At 35.0% G+C, this 14017-nt stretch overlaps 2 protein-coding genes across 2 annotated transcripts; one reads left to right on the top strand and one right to left on the bottom strand.

Annotated features, from left to right (window-relative positions):
• Window positions 1–3608: 3608 nt before the first annotated feature.
• LOC102521378 (olfactory receptor 4A15) lies at window positions 3609–4576 on the bottom strand. Its single transcript, XM_006193865.2, is given in 2 exon segments — window positions 3609–4120; window positions 4123–4576. Coding segments are annotated over 2 exon segments (849 nt in total). The 5' UTR covers window positions 4460–4576.
• A 500-nt stretch (window positions 4577–5076) lies between these two features.
• Window positions 5077–6067, top strand: LOC102521222 (olfactory receptor 4A47). The gene has a single exon (XM_006194342.2). It carries the CDS (start codon window positions 5077–5079, stop codon window positions 5986–5988), a length of 912 nt encoding a protein of 303 aa, XP_006194404.2. The 3' UTR covers window positions 5989–6067.
• The last annotated feature ends 7950 nt before the right edge of the window (window positions 6068–14017 follow it).

Genomic DNA, 14017 nt, shown 5'->3' with positions numbered 1-14017 from the left:
TAAAGTTACTCCATGCTCTTAGCTAACCATTTAGACAGTAGTTGGGGCAGTATGCCTTAAACTTTTTATATTATTGTCCTCCAAAGGCCCTTTCTTAGGCATTCTGTTCCCTTAATCACCTCCCCCTTTAAAATAATAATACCATAATTACACTACTTTTTATGTGTTATGTGTGTGTGTGTGTGTGTGTGTGTGTGTGTGTGTGTGAGGGAGAGAGATTTATTTAGAAAAAATAGTAAGATATTTTCACTCCTCAAGAAACCATTTTTACCTACTTGGGGACCATATTATCCCCAGTTCAAATACATGTGTTAGAGTAACCTACTTATTTTTTTAAATGAAGGGGGAATAATGTAGTTATTTATACATGATCCTAAATAAAATTCTAGCTGTGTGTCAAACAATTACACAAATTTATAGCCAATTCTCTCCTGAATCATCTTCTTATAAAATGTTTCTCATCATACCCATTACTAACAAAATTATATTTCATAATTTATTTATTTACTTGTTTATTATCCATCTGTTACCCAGTGGAATATAAGTTCCACACAAACACAACCCTGTTTGTATTATTCAATGTTGAATACACAGCTCCCATATCTCTATGGCCCACTGAGGGCACTGAACAGCATTTTTTCAGTACATTAAGTAAGTCAAAATTTCCTAAACTGAATTGACCATAGAGCCATTTTTCCAGGAATAAAATTAACACTATGGGATAACAATGAGAAAGCCCTGTGGAATTAGTACCTATTTAGCTCCTCAAGGTGCTGTCCTCAGAATCAACAGGGTATTAATCTCCTTAGTGATTGAGCTGTTTATTTTTCCTCCAAATACCTTTCATCTAAGTGTCACGTTCTTTGAATTTTATTTCTTGAGCCCATGACATTTGCCTTTTCATAATGTCCATGAAGGGTAATATATCCTCAGAAAAGAGATCATCAGATGGCTTTTCCCTGACACAAGGGGAACCAAGAGAGAGTAAGGAGCCTGGGAAATGGAGGTCAAGGGAGAGCTGAAGAGAGAAAGTGCCCCATTGCCAAAAAAAAAGAATGCCCCAATGATAATCTTCACACAGCCAATAATCAGATCTGCGTTTTGCGATTTTCACATCATGATAGGAAAATGTATTGTGAAGTGGGAAAAGTAGAGGAAGTAGAGTTTCAGAGACTTGATATTGTTGTTTAACCTCAGTAAGTCTCATTTTCTTCTTGTATAACATGGAATAAAAATCTATCTAATAATAGATTCTGCTACCTTAAAAGAGTTCATGTATGTAAGGAGCCTATCAAAATGTACGCCTCATAGTCAACCATCAAAAATAGCTCACTCACCTTACTTATTGCCTAATGTTTTCACTGAATTAAAAATACAGATTAAACCAAAATATACTATACAACAAATCCAAATTTTATTTATCTGGCTAATTTTTAGGAGAAACATATTTCCTTATATATATTTTTAAGAATCAGAAATAATCAGATGGCAGATCCTCATGAGATTCTTGATAATGAATACAAAGGAACATCTTAACATTCCTTAAAATTATTCACAAGCCAACAAAACTTTATTCACCAAAGTCAGACTGCCTTACATTTCCTTCTTCAGTCCTTACACTTTCAAAATTTGCTGTTGACAATATAATTTGTACCTTGCTAATTTTTTTACCATAAAAGAAGAAACATGCTACTTTCTATTGTATATAAAGAGTAAACTTTTGAAGTTATCTAATTCAGCTTCTTACAAAGATATTCAAATCCTTCTTCAACACCTTCTGACAATTGGTCCCCGAGTTTTTGTTGGAGGACACCCAGGCACAAGGAGCTCCCAAGTATCTGAAAGACTGTGGTAAATTAGACATTGTAGGACTGGCTTATGGATATACTAACTGAACAAAATAGAAAGTTAAGAGATAGAATAATAGGTATCTAGGTATTGTAGGGTACTGTAAACAGAATGACTATTCAATAAATATGCTGGGAAGTTTTATTTATCTTAATGATAACAGTGAAAGTGTATTTCCAATTCACACCATAGCTGAAAATGCATATCTCACGTGAGTTAGTAACATGAATGTAAAAGGAAAAACTTTATAAATTTAAAGAGAATTATCTTTTTAAATGCACAGCGTGGAAGGACTTTGAGAAGTAGATGCAGAGATCTTTCATCATGATTCCAGCTTCCTCGTCTCTGCATCATAGTGTAGGTGGGAGGTCCTTGATCCCAAGCTCGTTCACTCCAGTAGTCACGTGTCAGCTCCTTCAGTTCTAATATTTTTGAAATACTTAATTCACCATATCAGATTTCCCTCAGGTTAAATTTCTAGAGTACTTTATATTTCCTTCACTGAAGAATTAATGAAACTTTATTCAATATGTGTCTGGCATTTATTTAATATGTGTCAAATACATGGAGGCATTAATATTGCTAAGTACGCTAAATGAATCCAGTTACAAATTGAGAAAATGATGAAGACATATTTTATGCCTTAGTATCTATAATGTCAGTTGACTCTATCAAGAAACATACAATATCAGAGCCTTAAAAAACGGATGTCTGTATATAGTATTTGATCCCCAAAAGTGCTATAGAGCAATTGTAAACAGAAAGTCACCTTTGATTCATCACTGAAGTCAAGAACATATAGTTTACAGAGAATGAGAAAGGCATTCCTTGTGTACAACAAGATCATGTGTACCCCAAATGTTAAACATTTGTTGCATTTAAATAGGAAATCCTGAACTCAGAAAGTTTAATTTAATGTAGGCAGACTCTGGAGCTATATGTGATATGAACGACTTAAGTATGTATTTCAACAATTGGTGGAGGCCAGTTGATCCAGATGCAAAGAACTGGGTTGAATAATTTAATTTTTCAGCCTAAACTGTGTCAGAATGCACAAAATCAACTATATGCTACCATCACAGTATAAATTTAACAAAGTTTATTTCTTATGGATTTATCCTCAGCTGTAATCATGTGCTGTGTAATTTTAAATTACTTAATTTGACCAGGACATTTATTTTTAGATTAAAATTTTTTAGCCATAAGAATTTTTAATTTTAAAATTTCATTCTCTTTGATAAAAATGGAACAAGTTCTATTAGGTCATATTTTTCTGTACCAGGACAGTGATTGCTCCAGAAAAATAAGTTGAAGTAAAACCAAAAAACTTTTGTCACTAAAGAATCTTAATACAGTATGATTATTGATTGTACCAAATATGCCACACTGATGAGGGATGTTGAGGGTAGGGGAGTATATATGTGTGCCTGGAGAAGGCTATATGTGAACTCTCTATATTTTCTGCTCAATTCTGTTATGAACCTGAAACTGCTCTAAAAGAATAAAGTCTATTTTTTTAATGAGCAATATATTAACAACCAGAAAAAAAATACGGTATGATTACTTATATAAGAGATTATATTACAAGAGATTAAACCTATGCAATTCATTTGGTCTCTAAGGACTATATACTATTTCACTTAAAGATTGATTTTATAGCTGTTTCAGCAATAAGTAGTCTACATAACCCAAAGGAAATGATTTTTTAAGTGCAATCATTGATAATGAAAGCATTTATTGATTCTGTAATAGAATGAACATCATGTCCTACATAAAGGGTACAGCCCTCTTCCTGCTAAGGTCACATTTTTACTCCAAAGTTTCCTCATAGCATTCTTCATTTCTTCATTTCTCAGGGTGTAGACTAAGGGGTTCCACATGGGACTTAAGAAAGTTAAAACCACAGTCATGAATTTATCCTTGGGAAGGGTAGAACTAGGCCTTGCATACAAGAAGATACAAGGAACAAAGAATAAAATGACCACCGTCATATGCGATGCACAGGTGTAGAAGGCTTTGTGATTTCCTCCCGCACCATGCATCTTAAGGGAGTGTAATATGACCCCACAGGAAACTAAGAGAATGAAGAAGACAACAGTGCAGGTTGCCCCTCCATTAGCCATCATGGAGAGTCCGATGAGGTGGGTGTTGGTGCAAGCAAGTTTCATTAAGGGGTACATGTCACACAGGAGGTTGTCAATGACATTGGGGCCACAGAAGGGGAGCTGATGAATGAAGAGAAATTGAACCAATGAGTGCAGGAAGCCTCCATCCAGGCCACCAGCAGCATGAGAACACATACCCGCCGACTCATGATGGCCAAATAATGAAGAGGCTTACAGATGGCTATGTATCGGTCATAGGCCATCACCACCAGAAGAATGACTTCAACACCAGCAAACAGATGATCTATAAAGACTTGAGTCATACAAGCCTGGAAGGAAATAGTCTTTTTCTAATGAAGCAAGTCGGTGATCATTTTGGGAGCAATGGCAGTAGAATAGACAGTATCTATAAATGATAAATAAGCCAGAAAAAAGTACATGGGGGAACCCAGGGACCGGCTGGCCACGATGGTCACCATGATAAGCAGGTTGCCCGCTATGGTCATGAAGTAGATGAGTAAGAAAATTGGACTTCTGCAGTATTTATTGTTCAGGAAAAGAGAAATACCCACCTAGAGACCCTAAAGAAGTATCACTGAGGTTTGACACAATTAAGGACAGAGAACATCTATTTATGGTTTGATCTACTCACATTGATAATGTAAATCACCTTAAGTGAGTCTCAACTATTACACTTTTGTGACTTTATGTCGTGTACCTTTTCATGAAATTCCTTTCCCATCTTTTCTTGTTCTTTCACTTAAAAAAAAAACAAAACGCAGCTAAATCATTGCTTCTGATAGGAAGCCTTCTCTGATTCCAGTTTAACTGACATATTCCTACACTCTTAGCATTGTGTGAATATCCTTTTAATGGTACTTATTACCTAGGTCTCGAATTGTTTGATCCCTTGTCATGAATCACATCACTGAGGGTAGGGAACGATGCCTTATTCAACTTGGTACTCACAATGTCAATGGCATATTGGACATGAACATACACTCCATACACATTCTTTTAATTGAATAGATAAAAAGATTAAACTTATAATTCATTCAAATGTTCCCCCTTGTTTTGTAGGTAAACTGTTTCTAATATGTGAGTCAGCTGCTGTACAGACTAGATGGAACCAAGGAACAATGTAACTTATTTCATCCTCCTGGGCCTCACACAGAATCCAAAGGAGCAGAAAGTCCTTTTTGTTATGTTCTTTCTCTCCTACATTTTGACTGTGATCGGCAACCTGCTCATTGTCGTGACAATTACTGTCAGTAAGACCCTCAACTCACCAATGTACTTTTTTCTTGCCAGCTTATCTTTTATAGATTTAATTTATTCCTCTTCTATTTCCCCCAGATTGATTTCAGACTTATTCTTTGGGGAAAACACCATATCCTTTGAATCTTGCATGACTCAGCTTTTTACTGAGCACTTTTTTGGTGGGTCAGAGATTGTTCTTCTGTTGGTGATGGCCTATGACCGCTATGTGGCCATCTGTAAGCCCTTGCATTATTTGGTTATCATGAGGCAAAGGGTATGTGTTGTGCTGCTGGTGGTGTCCTGGGCTGGAGGTTTTCTGCACTCAACTATACAAGTTAGCACTATTTATGGGCTCCCATTCTGTGGCCCCAATGTCATCGATCACTTTATCTGTGACATGTTCCCCTTGTTGAAACTTGTCTGTACTGACACCTATGTCACTGGCATCTTAGTGGTGGTCAATGGAGGACTGATGTGCAGTATTTTTTTCCTGCTCTTACTCATCTCTTATGTAGTCATCTTGCACTCTCTAAAGAACCTGAGTCAGGAAGGGAGGCAGAAAGCCCTCCAGACCAGTGTTTCCCACATCACTGTGGTTCTCTGCTTCTTTGTCCCTTGTATTTTCATGTATGCAAGACCTGCTAAGACCTTCTCTATTGACAAATCATTGAGTGTGTTTTGTACAGTCATAAGCACCATGCTGAACCCATTTATCTACAGTCTAAGAAATTCTGAGATGACTAGTGCTATGAAGAAGCTCTGGAGAAAAAAGTGAGATTAAGTAATAAATAAGTGCATTATCCATCATGAAAGAAGTAATTTAGCCCTAGGACCAATCTCCTTGGAATATGAAAGTCTTCATAAATCTGATGCAAACTTTCCTTTTCTCTGAAGATATTGTGATAATTGTAATTCAAAATGAACTGTATCTTTCTGCTATTAATACTAGCTTTCCTGCTAAAATATAAACTCTGTAATGTCTGGTTTACCAGTGCACCTAGAAGTTTGGAATGCATTTACAGTAGGGAGTCAGTAAATAATATGTAATAAAGTAGTCAGTGCAATTTTATAGAGTTTCATTAATTTTTACTTAATTGCTGTATTTATTTTTAATTCTTTCTCATTCTTAGTTTTATGTTACTCAGATTCTTGTCTTTTATCTTCATTCTTTTTATTTTAAATTTAGAATGTTTAATGTTATACAGATTATTCTTTTTATTCAATATAAAATTTTAGTGTAATATCTCATTTTTAAATTAAAAATTGAAAGGTAATAGATAACAATAATAATACATACTAAAAATAGAATCTGTGCAAAATGGAATAACTTGGAATAAACCTCCTACCCATCCCAAAATAGTCTTCCAGTTTTTCCAGATGCAGTCACTATCCTCTAAGATTCTTCCAATAATAATATTTGCAAAAATAAGTGTATTTTTTCATATGTGTTTACAATGTCTCTGTGTATAAATTTTGCTATTTACTACTCAGCCTCCCGAATGTCTTCATATACCAGTCTATAGATCTAACTCATTCTGTTTCCTCAAACTGCTTAACTTCTTTATAAAGATCACTAACACCGATGAATCCAGTCCTCTTCATCTTTTCCGCAGTCTTTTATGACAAATAATTCTGCAATGATGTCTTTTTGAAATTTTCTAAGTTTGAATTTCCAGCGGTGGAATTGTGAGTCAATTGGTTTATGTATTTAAAATGTTGGTGTTCATAGTTATTGACAAAATGCCATCCATGAGTTTGTACCAAATTCACTACTTTCCTAATTCTAGAGAATACCTTTTTATGACATTCTGAACAACCAGTGCTTGATAAACATTTGTGGTGTTTGACAGTCTGATGAAAGAAATTGTGTTTCATTTGTATACTTTAATTACAAATGAATATAATTGAATTTGAGCATTTATTCAAGTGTTTTAAATTACTTGTATTTTCCTCTTTCATGAATTGCCTATTAATAGATTTTATGTGTTTTATTTGATTGCTGATCTTTTTCATATTCATTTTGATAATTTAATTATAATAATAAAGAAATTATCCAATTTACTATGTAGGTAGAATTATTACTTTTCCAGCTTGTGATTAATTTTTCTTGTTTTTATACTGTGCAGAATATTTTTGGCCATGTCAAAATACTTTAACTTTTACATAATCAAATATATCCATATTTGATAGCTTCTATGTCTTGCTTAGAATTTTCCTATTCAAATGTTACCAAAATATTCTTCCACAATCTTTCACATTTAATTCTTAAGTCTTTTTGTTATTTTATATTCAAGTTTTTTAAAAAGCTACACTTAATTTTTTTGTAAATAAGTAGATATTACATTTTAATTATTTTTCTGGATTGACATTCCTATCAATTCATGATTATTTTTCCCCATGTTTTTGCTATCCCAACTATGCATTCTAAAATTTGGTATGCATTACTCCAATTCAAGCCTCCTATCTTCCATTGATCTCTTTGTTCATGTTCCATGTAACACAGGATGTAATTACATTTGATTTAAAATACACTTTGATACCTTATCGGTCTAGGATTCCTTCATTACTATTCCTTATCAGGATTACTACTATTCTTATATATTTATGCTTTGAAGTTAAGTTTCAACAAGCTAGTCTGGTAAAAACTATGTTTAGTTAGTCGTATTTTAAATAAGATTTGATTGAGGAAGAATTTGCATCTTTAGAGAATTCTTATTCACAAACTGGTAGGTCTTAAGTCCTCTTTTATGGTAATAATATCTAGTCTGTTTCCAGTATAAATAGTTTAGTCTTTCTGAATTTTTTATGCTGCTATTTTAATAGGATCTTATCTTCTATTACATTTTCTAAGTATCTGTCCTTCAATGTTGGACATTTTAAAAAATTTTAAAATAAGACACAATTTTCACAGTATACCATTCATCCTTTTCAATCTAAGTTCTACAAGTTTTGATAAATACATAAGTTGTGCAATCATTATCACAATCAATATGCAGAATGTTTCATTACCAAAAGTATTTCCCCATGACCCTTTGTAATCTCCTTCTGCCTTCATTTCCAAGTCCTGGAAAACACGGATCCATTTCCAATTCTAGAGTTTTGTCTTTTTCCAGAATGTTATATAAATTGAATCATATAGTATGTAATATTGTTCTCTCAGCTTTATTGAGGTATAGTTAACAACTTAAAGTTCTATATATTTCAGGTGTATGATGTGATGATTTTATATGCATATACACTGTGAAATGATTACCACAGTGAAGGAAATGTTTTTGTATCTTATAACTTGGCTGAATTTGTTTATTAGTTCTAACAATTTTTGGTGTAATTTATTATGTCTTCTTTATGTAAGATCATGTCCAGTATCTAATCTTTTCAATCTGGCTTCTTGATATTAGTAGTATCATGCATTTGAGATTTATGCTTATTACTGTGTTTATCAATAGTCATTCATTTGACTGCTGAATAGTATTTAGTTTTATGGATGTATCACTGTTTATTCATTTCTTCATTAAGATATATTTTGATTGTTTCCAGTTATTTGAATTTATTGGTAAAAACTGCCATAAATAGTCATGTATAGGTTTTTATACAAACAAACAAACCAACCTGAAAATAATATGAAACAATTATTTTAAAGATATTAGATGTCAGGAACAATTGACAATGACCAATGTGCAGTGGAAAACAAAAATTTGAGTGCCACAATTTTTCCACTTTAATACCTTGAAAAAGTTTCCATGATGCAGTACACAGAGGGATACCTCCAAAGATCTTGGGAGACTCCTGAGTTGAGGAGATGAAGGTTACTATAACCCTCTCAACTTTCTTTTCCTCTCCATAAAAACATTCTTATTTCTTTGCGCTGCAGAACTGGCATATGGCTTGCTAAGGTTACAGTCCCCAATTGTGATTCTCTGCTGATCTCTAATACATAAACTTACTGAACAAAATAGAAACCTAAGGAATAGGATAGTAAATACATAGATTTTTATATATGAAAATAGTGGTATTGCAGGGTAGTGGGAAACAATAATTATTCAATGCATGTGCTAGAAAAATTTATTTATCCTTATGTCAAGAAGAATGTGTATTTCCGCTTCATCTTATCTGAAAATGTATATACCCTCTGTAGGTAAATATTTAAATGTGTGGAAAATACTTTAAAATGTTTAAAGAAAATTATGTTTGTCCAATTTGGGGCAGCATGGACTTTGAGAAGTCCATGCAGAGATTCATCCTGAATCCAGTTTCTACATCCCTACATCCCAGCATAAGTGGTGAATCCTTGATCCCAACCATATCTACTCCAGTATCCATGAGTGAGCTCCTCCAATTCTCATAATTTGGAAGTGCTTAATTCACTCTATTCATTTCTTTTCTGAATAGAAGATCTAGAGTATTTTTTATTTCTTTCACTTAAAAATAAATGAAGCTATAGGTGGCTCACAGTGAAATAGAATGTGACAATGCATGTATGTACATGTATAACTGAAAAATTGTGCTCTACACTGGAATTTGACACAGCATTGTAGAATGACTATAACTCTATAAAAAAGTGTTTAAAAAATAAATGAAACTATAATCTATAACCTATAATGAAAAAATATGAAAAATAATATATACATATCTCTGTATAACTGAATCACTATGCTGTACACCAGAAACTAACACAATGTTGTAAGTCAACTATACTTCAATAAAACAAAATAAGTGAAAGTTCATGCCTGACATGAGGCTGGGGCCTGTTGGGTATCAGGGTTGGTCCCTGGCCCCTTGTGGGTGAGGCTGGGCACTGGGGATAGTGCCAGTACACTGGTAGTGAAGCTATGTCTAGATGTCTCTGGCTGTGGGGTCTAGGGGTCCAGAGCTGGTGTTGGATTGTTGGTTGGTGGGCCTCAGGACACGCCCACAGGGTGTCCTGAGGCTGGCGCCTTCTGCTTGGTGAGTGTGTCTGAGTCCTGACATGGCTACCTGAAGGGCACTGGTGTTTCCAGGGCTGATGTCCACCAACTGGTGTTCTAGGCCATTGCCCAGTGGATCCTGGGGCTTGTGCCCTCCCATTGGTGGGTGAAGCCAGGTCCTGGGGTCTCTGGTGGCAGAGTTTAGAGGTTCAGAATCTGCTGTTGGCCTGCATATGCGTTGGCGGGGGCGGGGGAGGACAAGGGATCCTGGGTCTGGTGCCCATCCCCTAGTGGGTGAGAATGGTTCCAAGGTGACTGGGGCCTCAGGGCTCCCTACAGTAACCAGCCTGCTGGTGGTAGGGTTATGTCCCCACCCACCTTGCTGCTTGGTCTGAGGCTTCTTAGGTCTGGTGCACTCTAGCTGGTGGGTTGGGCTGGGTCCTACCACTAAAAAGCTAGAGGGAATGTTCCCAAATGGAGTGTGCCAGCACCAGTGCCCTTGTCATGAGATAGCTCCCCAAAATGGCTCCTGCCAGTGTCTTTGTCCCTAACGTGAGTCCCAATTTCTTCCTACCTCTCCAGGAGGCAAGTGGGTCTGACTCAAGCTCCTTTCAAATGACTGTTTCTGCCCTGGGTGTTGCAGTGTATGTGATTTTTGGAAGTGCACTTTTTGTTTGTAGTCTCTACTTCCCACAGCCTTCTATTGGCTATCCCAAAGGTCGACCTCGCTGGCCTTCAAAGCCAAATTTGCCTGGGGGTAAGGGTCTTGACTGCACTGTCTCCAATCTTTCTACCTATTTGTTGTAGTTCCTTATTTATGTCTTTCATTGTAAAGAAAAATTTTGCTAGCCTTCAGAATGTTCTCATTAGTAGCTGCTCTGAAAATAGTTGTAATTCGGGTGCCCCCATGGGAGGAAGTGAGCTCAGGGTCTTCCTACTCTGCCTGTTGGCCGCTCCCTCCAGTATGTCTGTCTTTATGCCAGTTCCACACTGCCACGATTATCATAGTTCTGTAGGATGTTTTGGTATCAGGAATAGGAAATCCCCAAATTCATTCACTTTTTCAAGGTTGTTTTGACTATTTGGTTTGGATCCCCTGCAATTTCATATGGATTTTAAGATGGATTTTTTTTTTTCTGTTTCTGCAAAAAAACATTTTTGGGATTTTTATATGGATCACACTGAATCTGTATATCACTTTAGGTTGTACTGACATCTCAGTAATGCTAAATTTTCCAACTCGTGAATGTTTTTCATTTATGTGTGTCTTCTGTAATATCTTTTAGCAATCTTTTGTAGTTTTCAGAGTACAAGACTTTTGCCTACTTGATTAGATTTATTCTTAAGTGTTTTATTCTTTTTGAGGCCACTGTAAATGGAATTGTTTTCTTAATTTCTTAGTCTGGTTTGTTCATTTATAGTATAGAAATTCAACATTCATTCATGATAAAAAAAAAAAAAACCTAATAGAAGGGCTGTACCTCAACATAATAGAGGCCATTTATGACCGTTCCACAGCTCACATCAGATTCAACATTGGAAGATTTAAAGCTTTTCCATTAAATTCAGGAGCAAGACTAGAGTGCACACTCTCACCACTTTTTAAAAAACATACTGCAAAACGTACTGCAAAAATTTTCCTTTGGCATGTTTTGAGTTTTCTACATATAAATCATATCATCTTCTAAATGATATAATTTTACTTAATTAAACTTTCCTTAACTTTACTGTCTGTAACAGTGCTTCCAGTGGTAGCCCCTTCCTATCCTTTGGATCTCAGTTTAATCGTCACCTTTTAAGTAATGCCTTCTCTGATTACATTATCCATAGTAGAATTCTCCCTCTTATTTCTGTCACAGTGCCCTATTGTCTTACAAGCAGCACATAAGACTATCATTACTTTATTAAATTTTCTCTTTTATTGTTTGACTCTAATATGGGAATCTGAGATCCATGCAGGAAGGAACTTTTACATGATTTCCTCTCCTGTTTTATTAATGGCTGTGTTTTCACTCACAGTACAGTTTCTGGCATTAAATGGGTACTCTAAACTATAAAATATGGATAAATAATTAGTTATTATATCTATACTGGTGATAATATTTTATACATCTAACCAAACTTCAAGGCAGAATAAATTTGATATTAAATAAAAGAAAAGAAAAACTTACTGTGGCAGGTTGGAAAATACATGATTAATTAATCTAACTGGAACAAAATGACTGGGCAGGTATTGTATTTTTCACTAGCATTAACCTCATAATATTTCTAAAGTTATTTTTTTCTCCATATTACACTTTCCTGCCCTCTTTATATGATTTGACCTAATAGCATCTTTACATAGAGATATACTTTTAAAACTTTGTGGAAAACTCCAGTGAATTTAATTAAATGAGGATCAGTTTTGGACACATTCCAATTCTAAGAGTCAATGATAAATGAGGTTAGAAGGGATAAAATGCCCAGTGATCTTTGCCAATATCAGGAAAGAGATGCTATCTTTTTAAGAACATATAAAATTTTAGGAGGTCCTTTGTTAGAATTAAAGTATTGCATTAGAAAAAGAAAAGCAGAAGAATGTCTCTCAAAACCAACCATCTAGCCTGGCTCTACAACATGACGCAGTGAGAAGGACTAAACAACTGAATGGTATTTTTAAATTTTGAAGTTAGGAGGGTAAGGTTACTAGAGACACATTTTCTTGTGCAATGACTGGTTGCTATTTTCCTATGTAAACAAAGGATTCGCTAGTTTTTTGTTTTGATAAATTTCCAACATGATAAATTATGTGTGTGCATGTGTGTGTGTGCTCACACACTGAGGGATATTTTTTATATAATTCATAGTGCAAATAAAAATGATCTTCTGAATAATCAATCTTCTGAAAAATAATAATCTAAAAAAAATAATCTTCTGAAAACTCCTCGGAGAAAATGGACAGACAGTTGAGTGAAATAAAATATATCCTCAAGTAATAATGCAGCCTATGTCCTCTGTTTTCAGACTGGATGAAGGAAGATTTCCAAGTCTTTGTGCGTAACTTAAAAAGCCTTCCTTCAGATAGTGAACAAGCCTCCACAGGGTACGTCTAACAGTAAGTATTGGGAACCAGGCTTCAGAATTTTGTGACTGTCTTCATTATGTAAGAAATTAAGTTGCTTTTACATAAGTCAAACTTAGATTCAATTCTAGTTTTATCACTTAAAAATGTGAGGCCTTGGAAAATTAATTGGATGTTCCAAGCCTTAGTTTCTTCAACTACAAAGTGGGGTTTATAGCTCCTGTTATTATAAGTTTAAATGTGACATATTAAATTGTGAGGGCTTGACTGGAATCCGCTATAGGAGTTTCAAGACATGTAGTGATATAGTCAGAGCAAGACTTACAGAGGATCACAAGGGCTGATTCAAGAAAATAAATTTTTGGAGGCAGAATAAAAGTGGAAAGACATGGCAGAAGGCTATTGCGGTGGGCGAGTAAGGAAATGAGGGAGTAGGGAATGATCAAATTTGTAATATAATTTGAAAATAGAGACAACAGGATGTGTTAAAAGAATCAGTAACATGAGAACAATAGTGAAGAACACTGGGAGGTTTTCTGTCTAAGCAATTTAATGAGACAGGAACTCCTTTTTATTATGGAAAATTTTTAATTTATTTTTATATACGCTAAATTGATATCCAATTGTAGATGTCCAAAACTGGAGATGCTGCCTATACAAGGTTAAAAATAAGTGGAGAGACAGAAGGCTGGGACACAAAATTAAAGTGCTGCAGCATTTAATGGTCAGGAAAAGGAGGAATATCCATTTAAAGACCCTAAGAATTTTCAGTGTGGTTTGAGGCAATTCAGGACAGTGATCTTCTATTTATAGTTTGATCTACTCACACTGAATGTGTA

Source organism: Camelus ferus, chromosome 10, assembly GCF_009834535.1.
Source record: "Camelus ferus isolate YT-003-E chromosome 10, BCGSAC_Cfer_1.0, whole genome shotgun sequence".
Classification (NCBI taxonomy): domain Eukaryota; kingdom Metazoa; phylum Chordata; class Mammalia; order Artiodactyla; family Camelidae; genus Camelus; species Camelus ferus.
The sequence above is the reverse complement of the archived record's forward strand: the minus strand, read 5'-3'. Positions and strand labels throughout refer to the sequence as shown.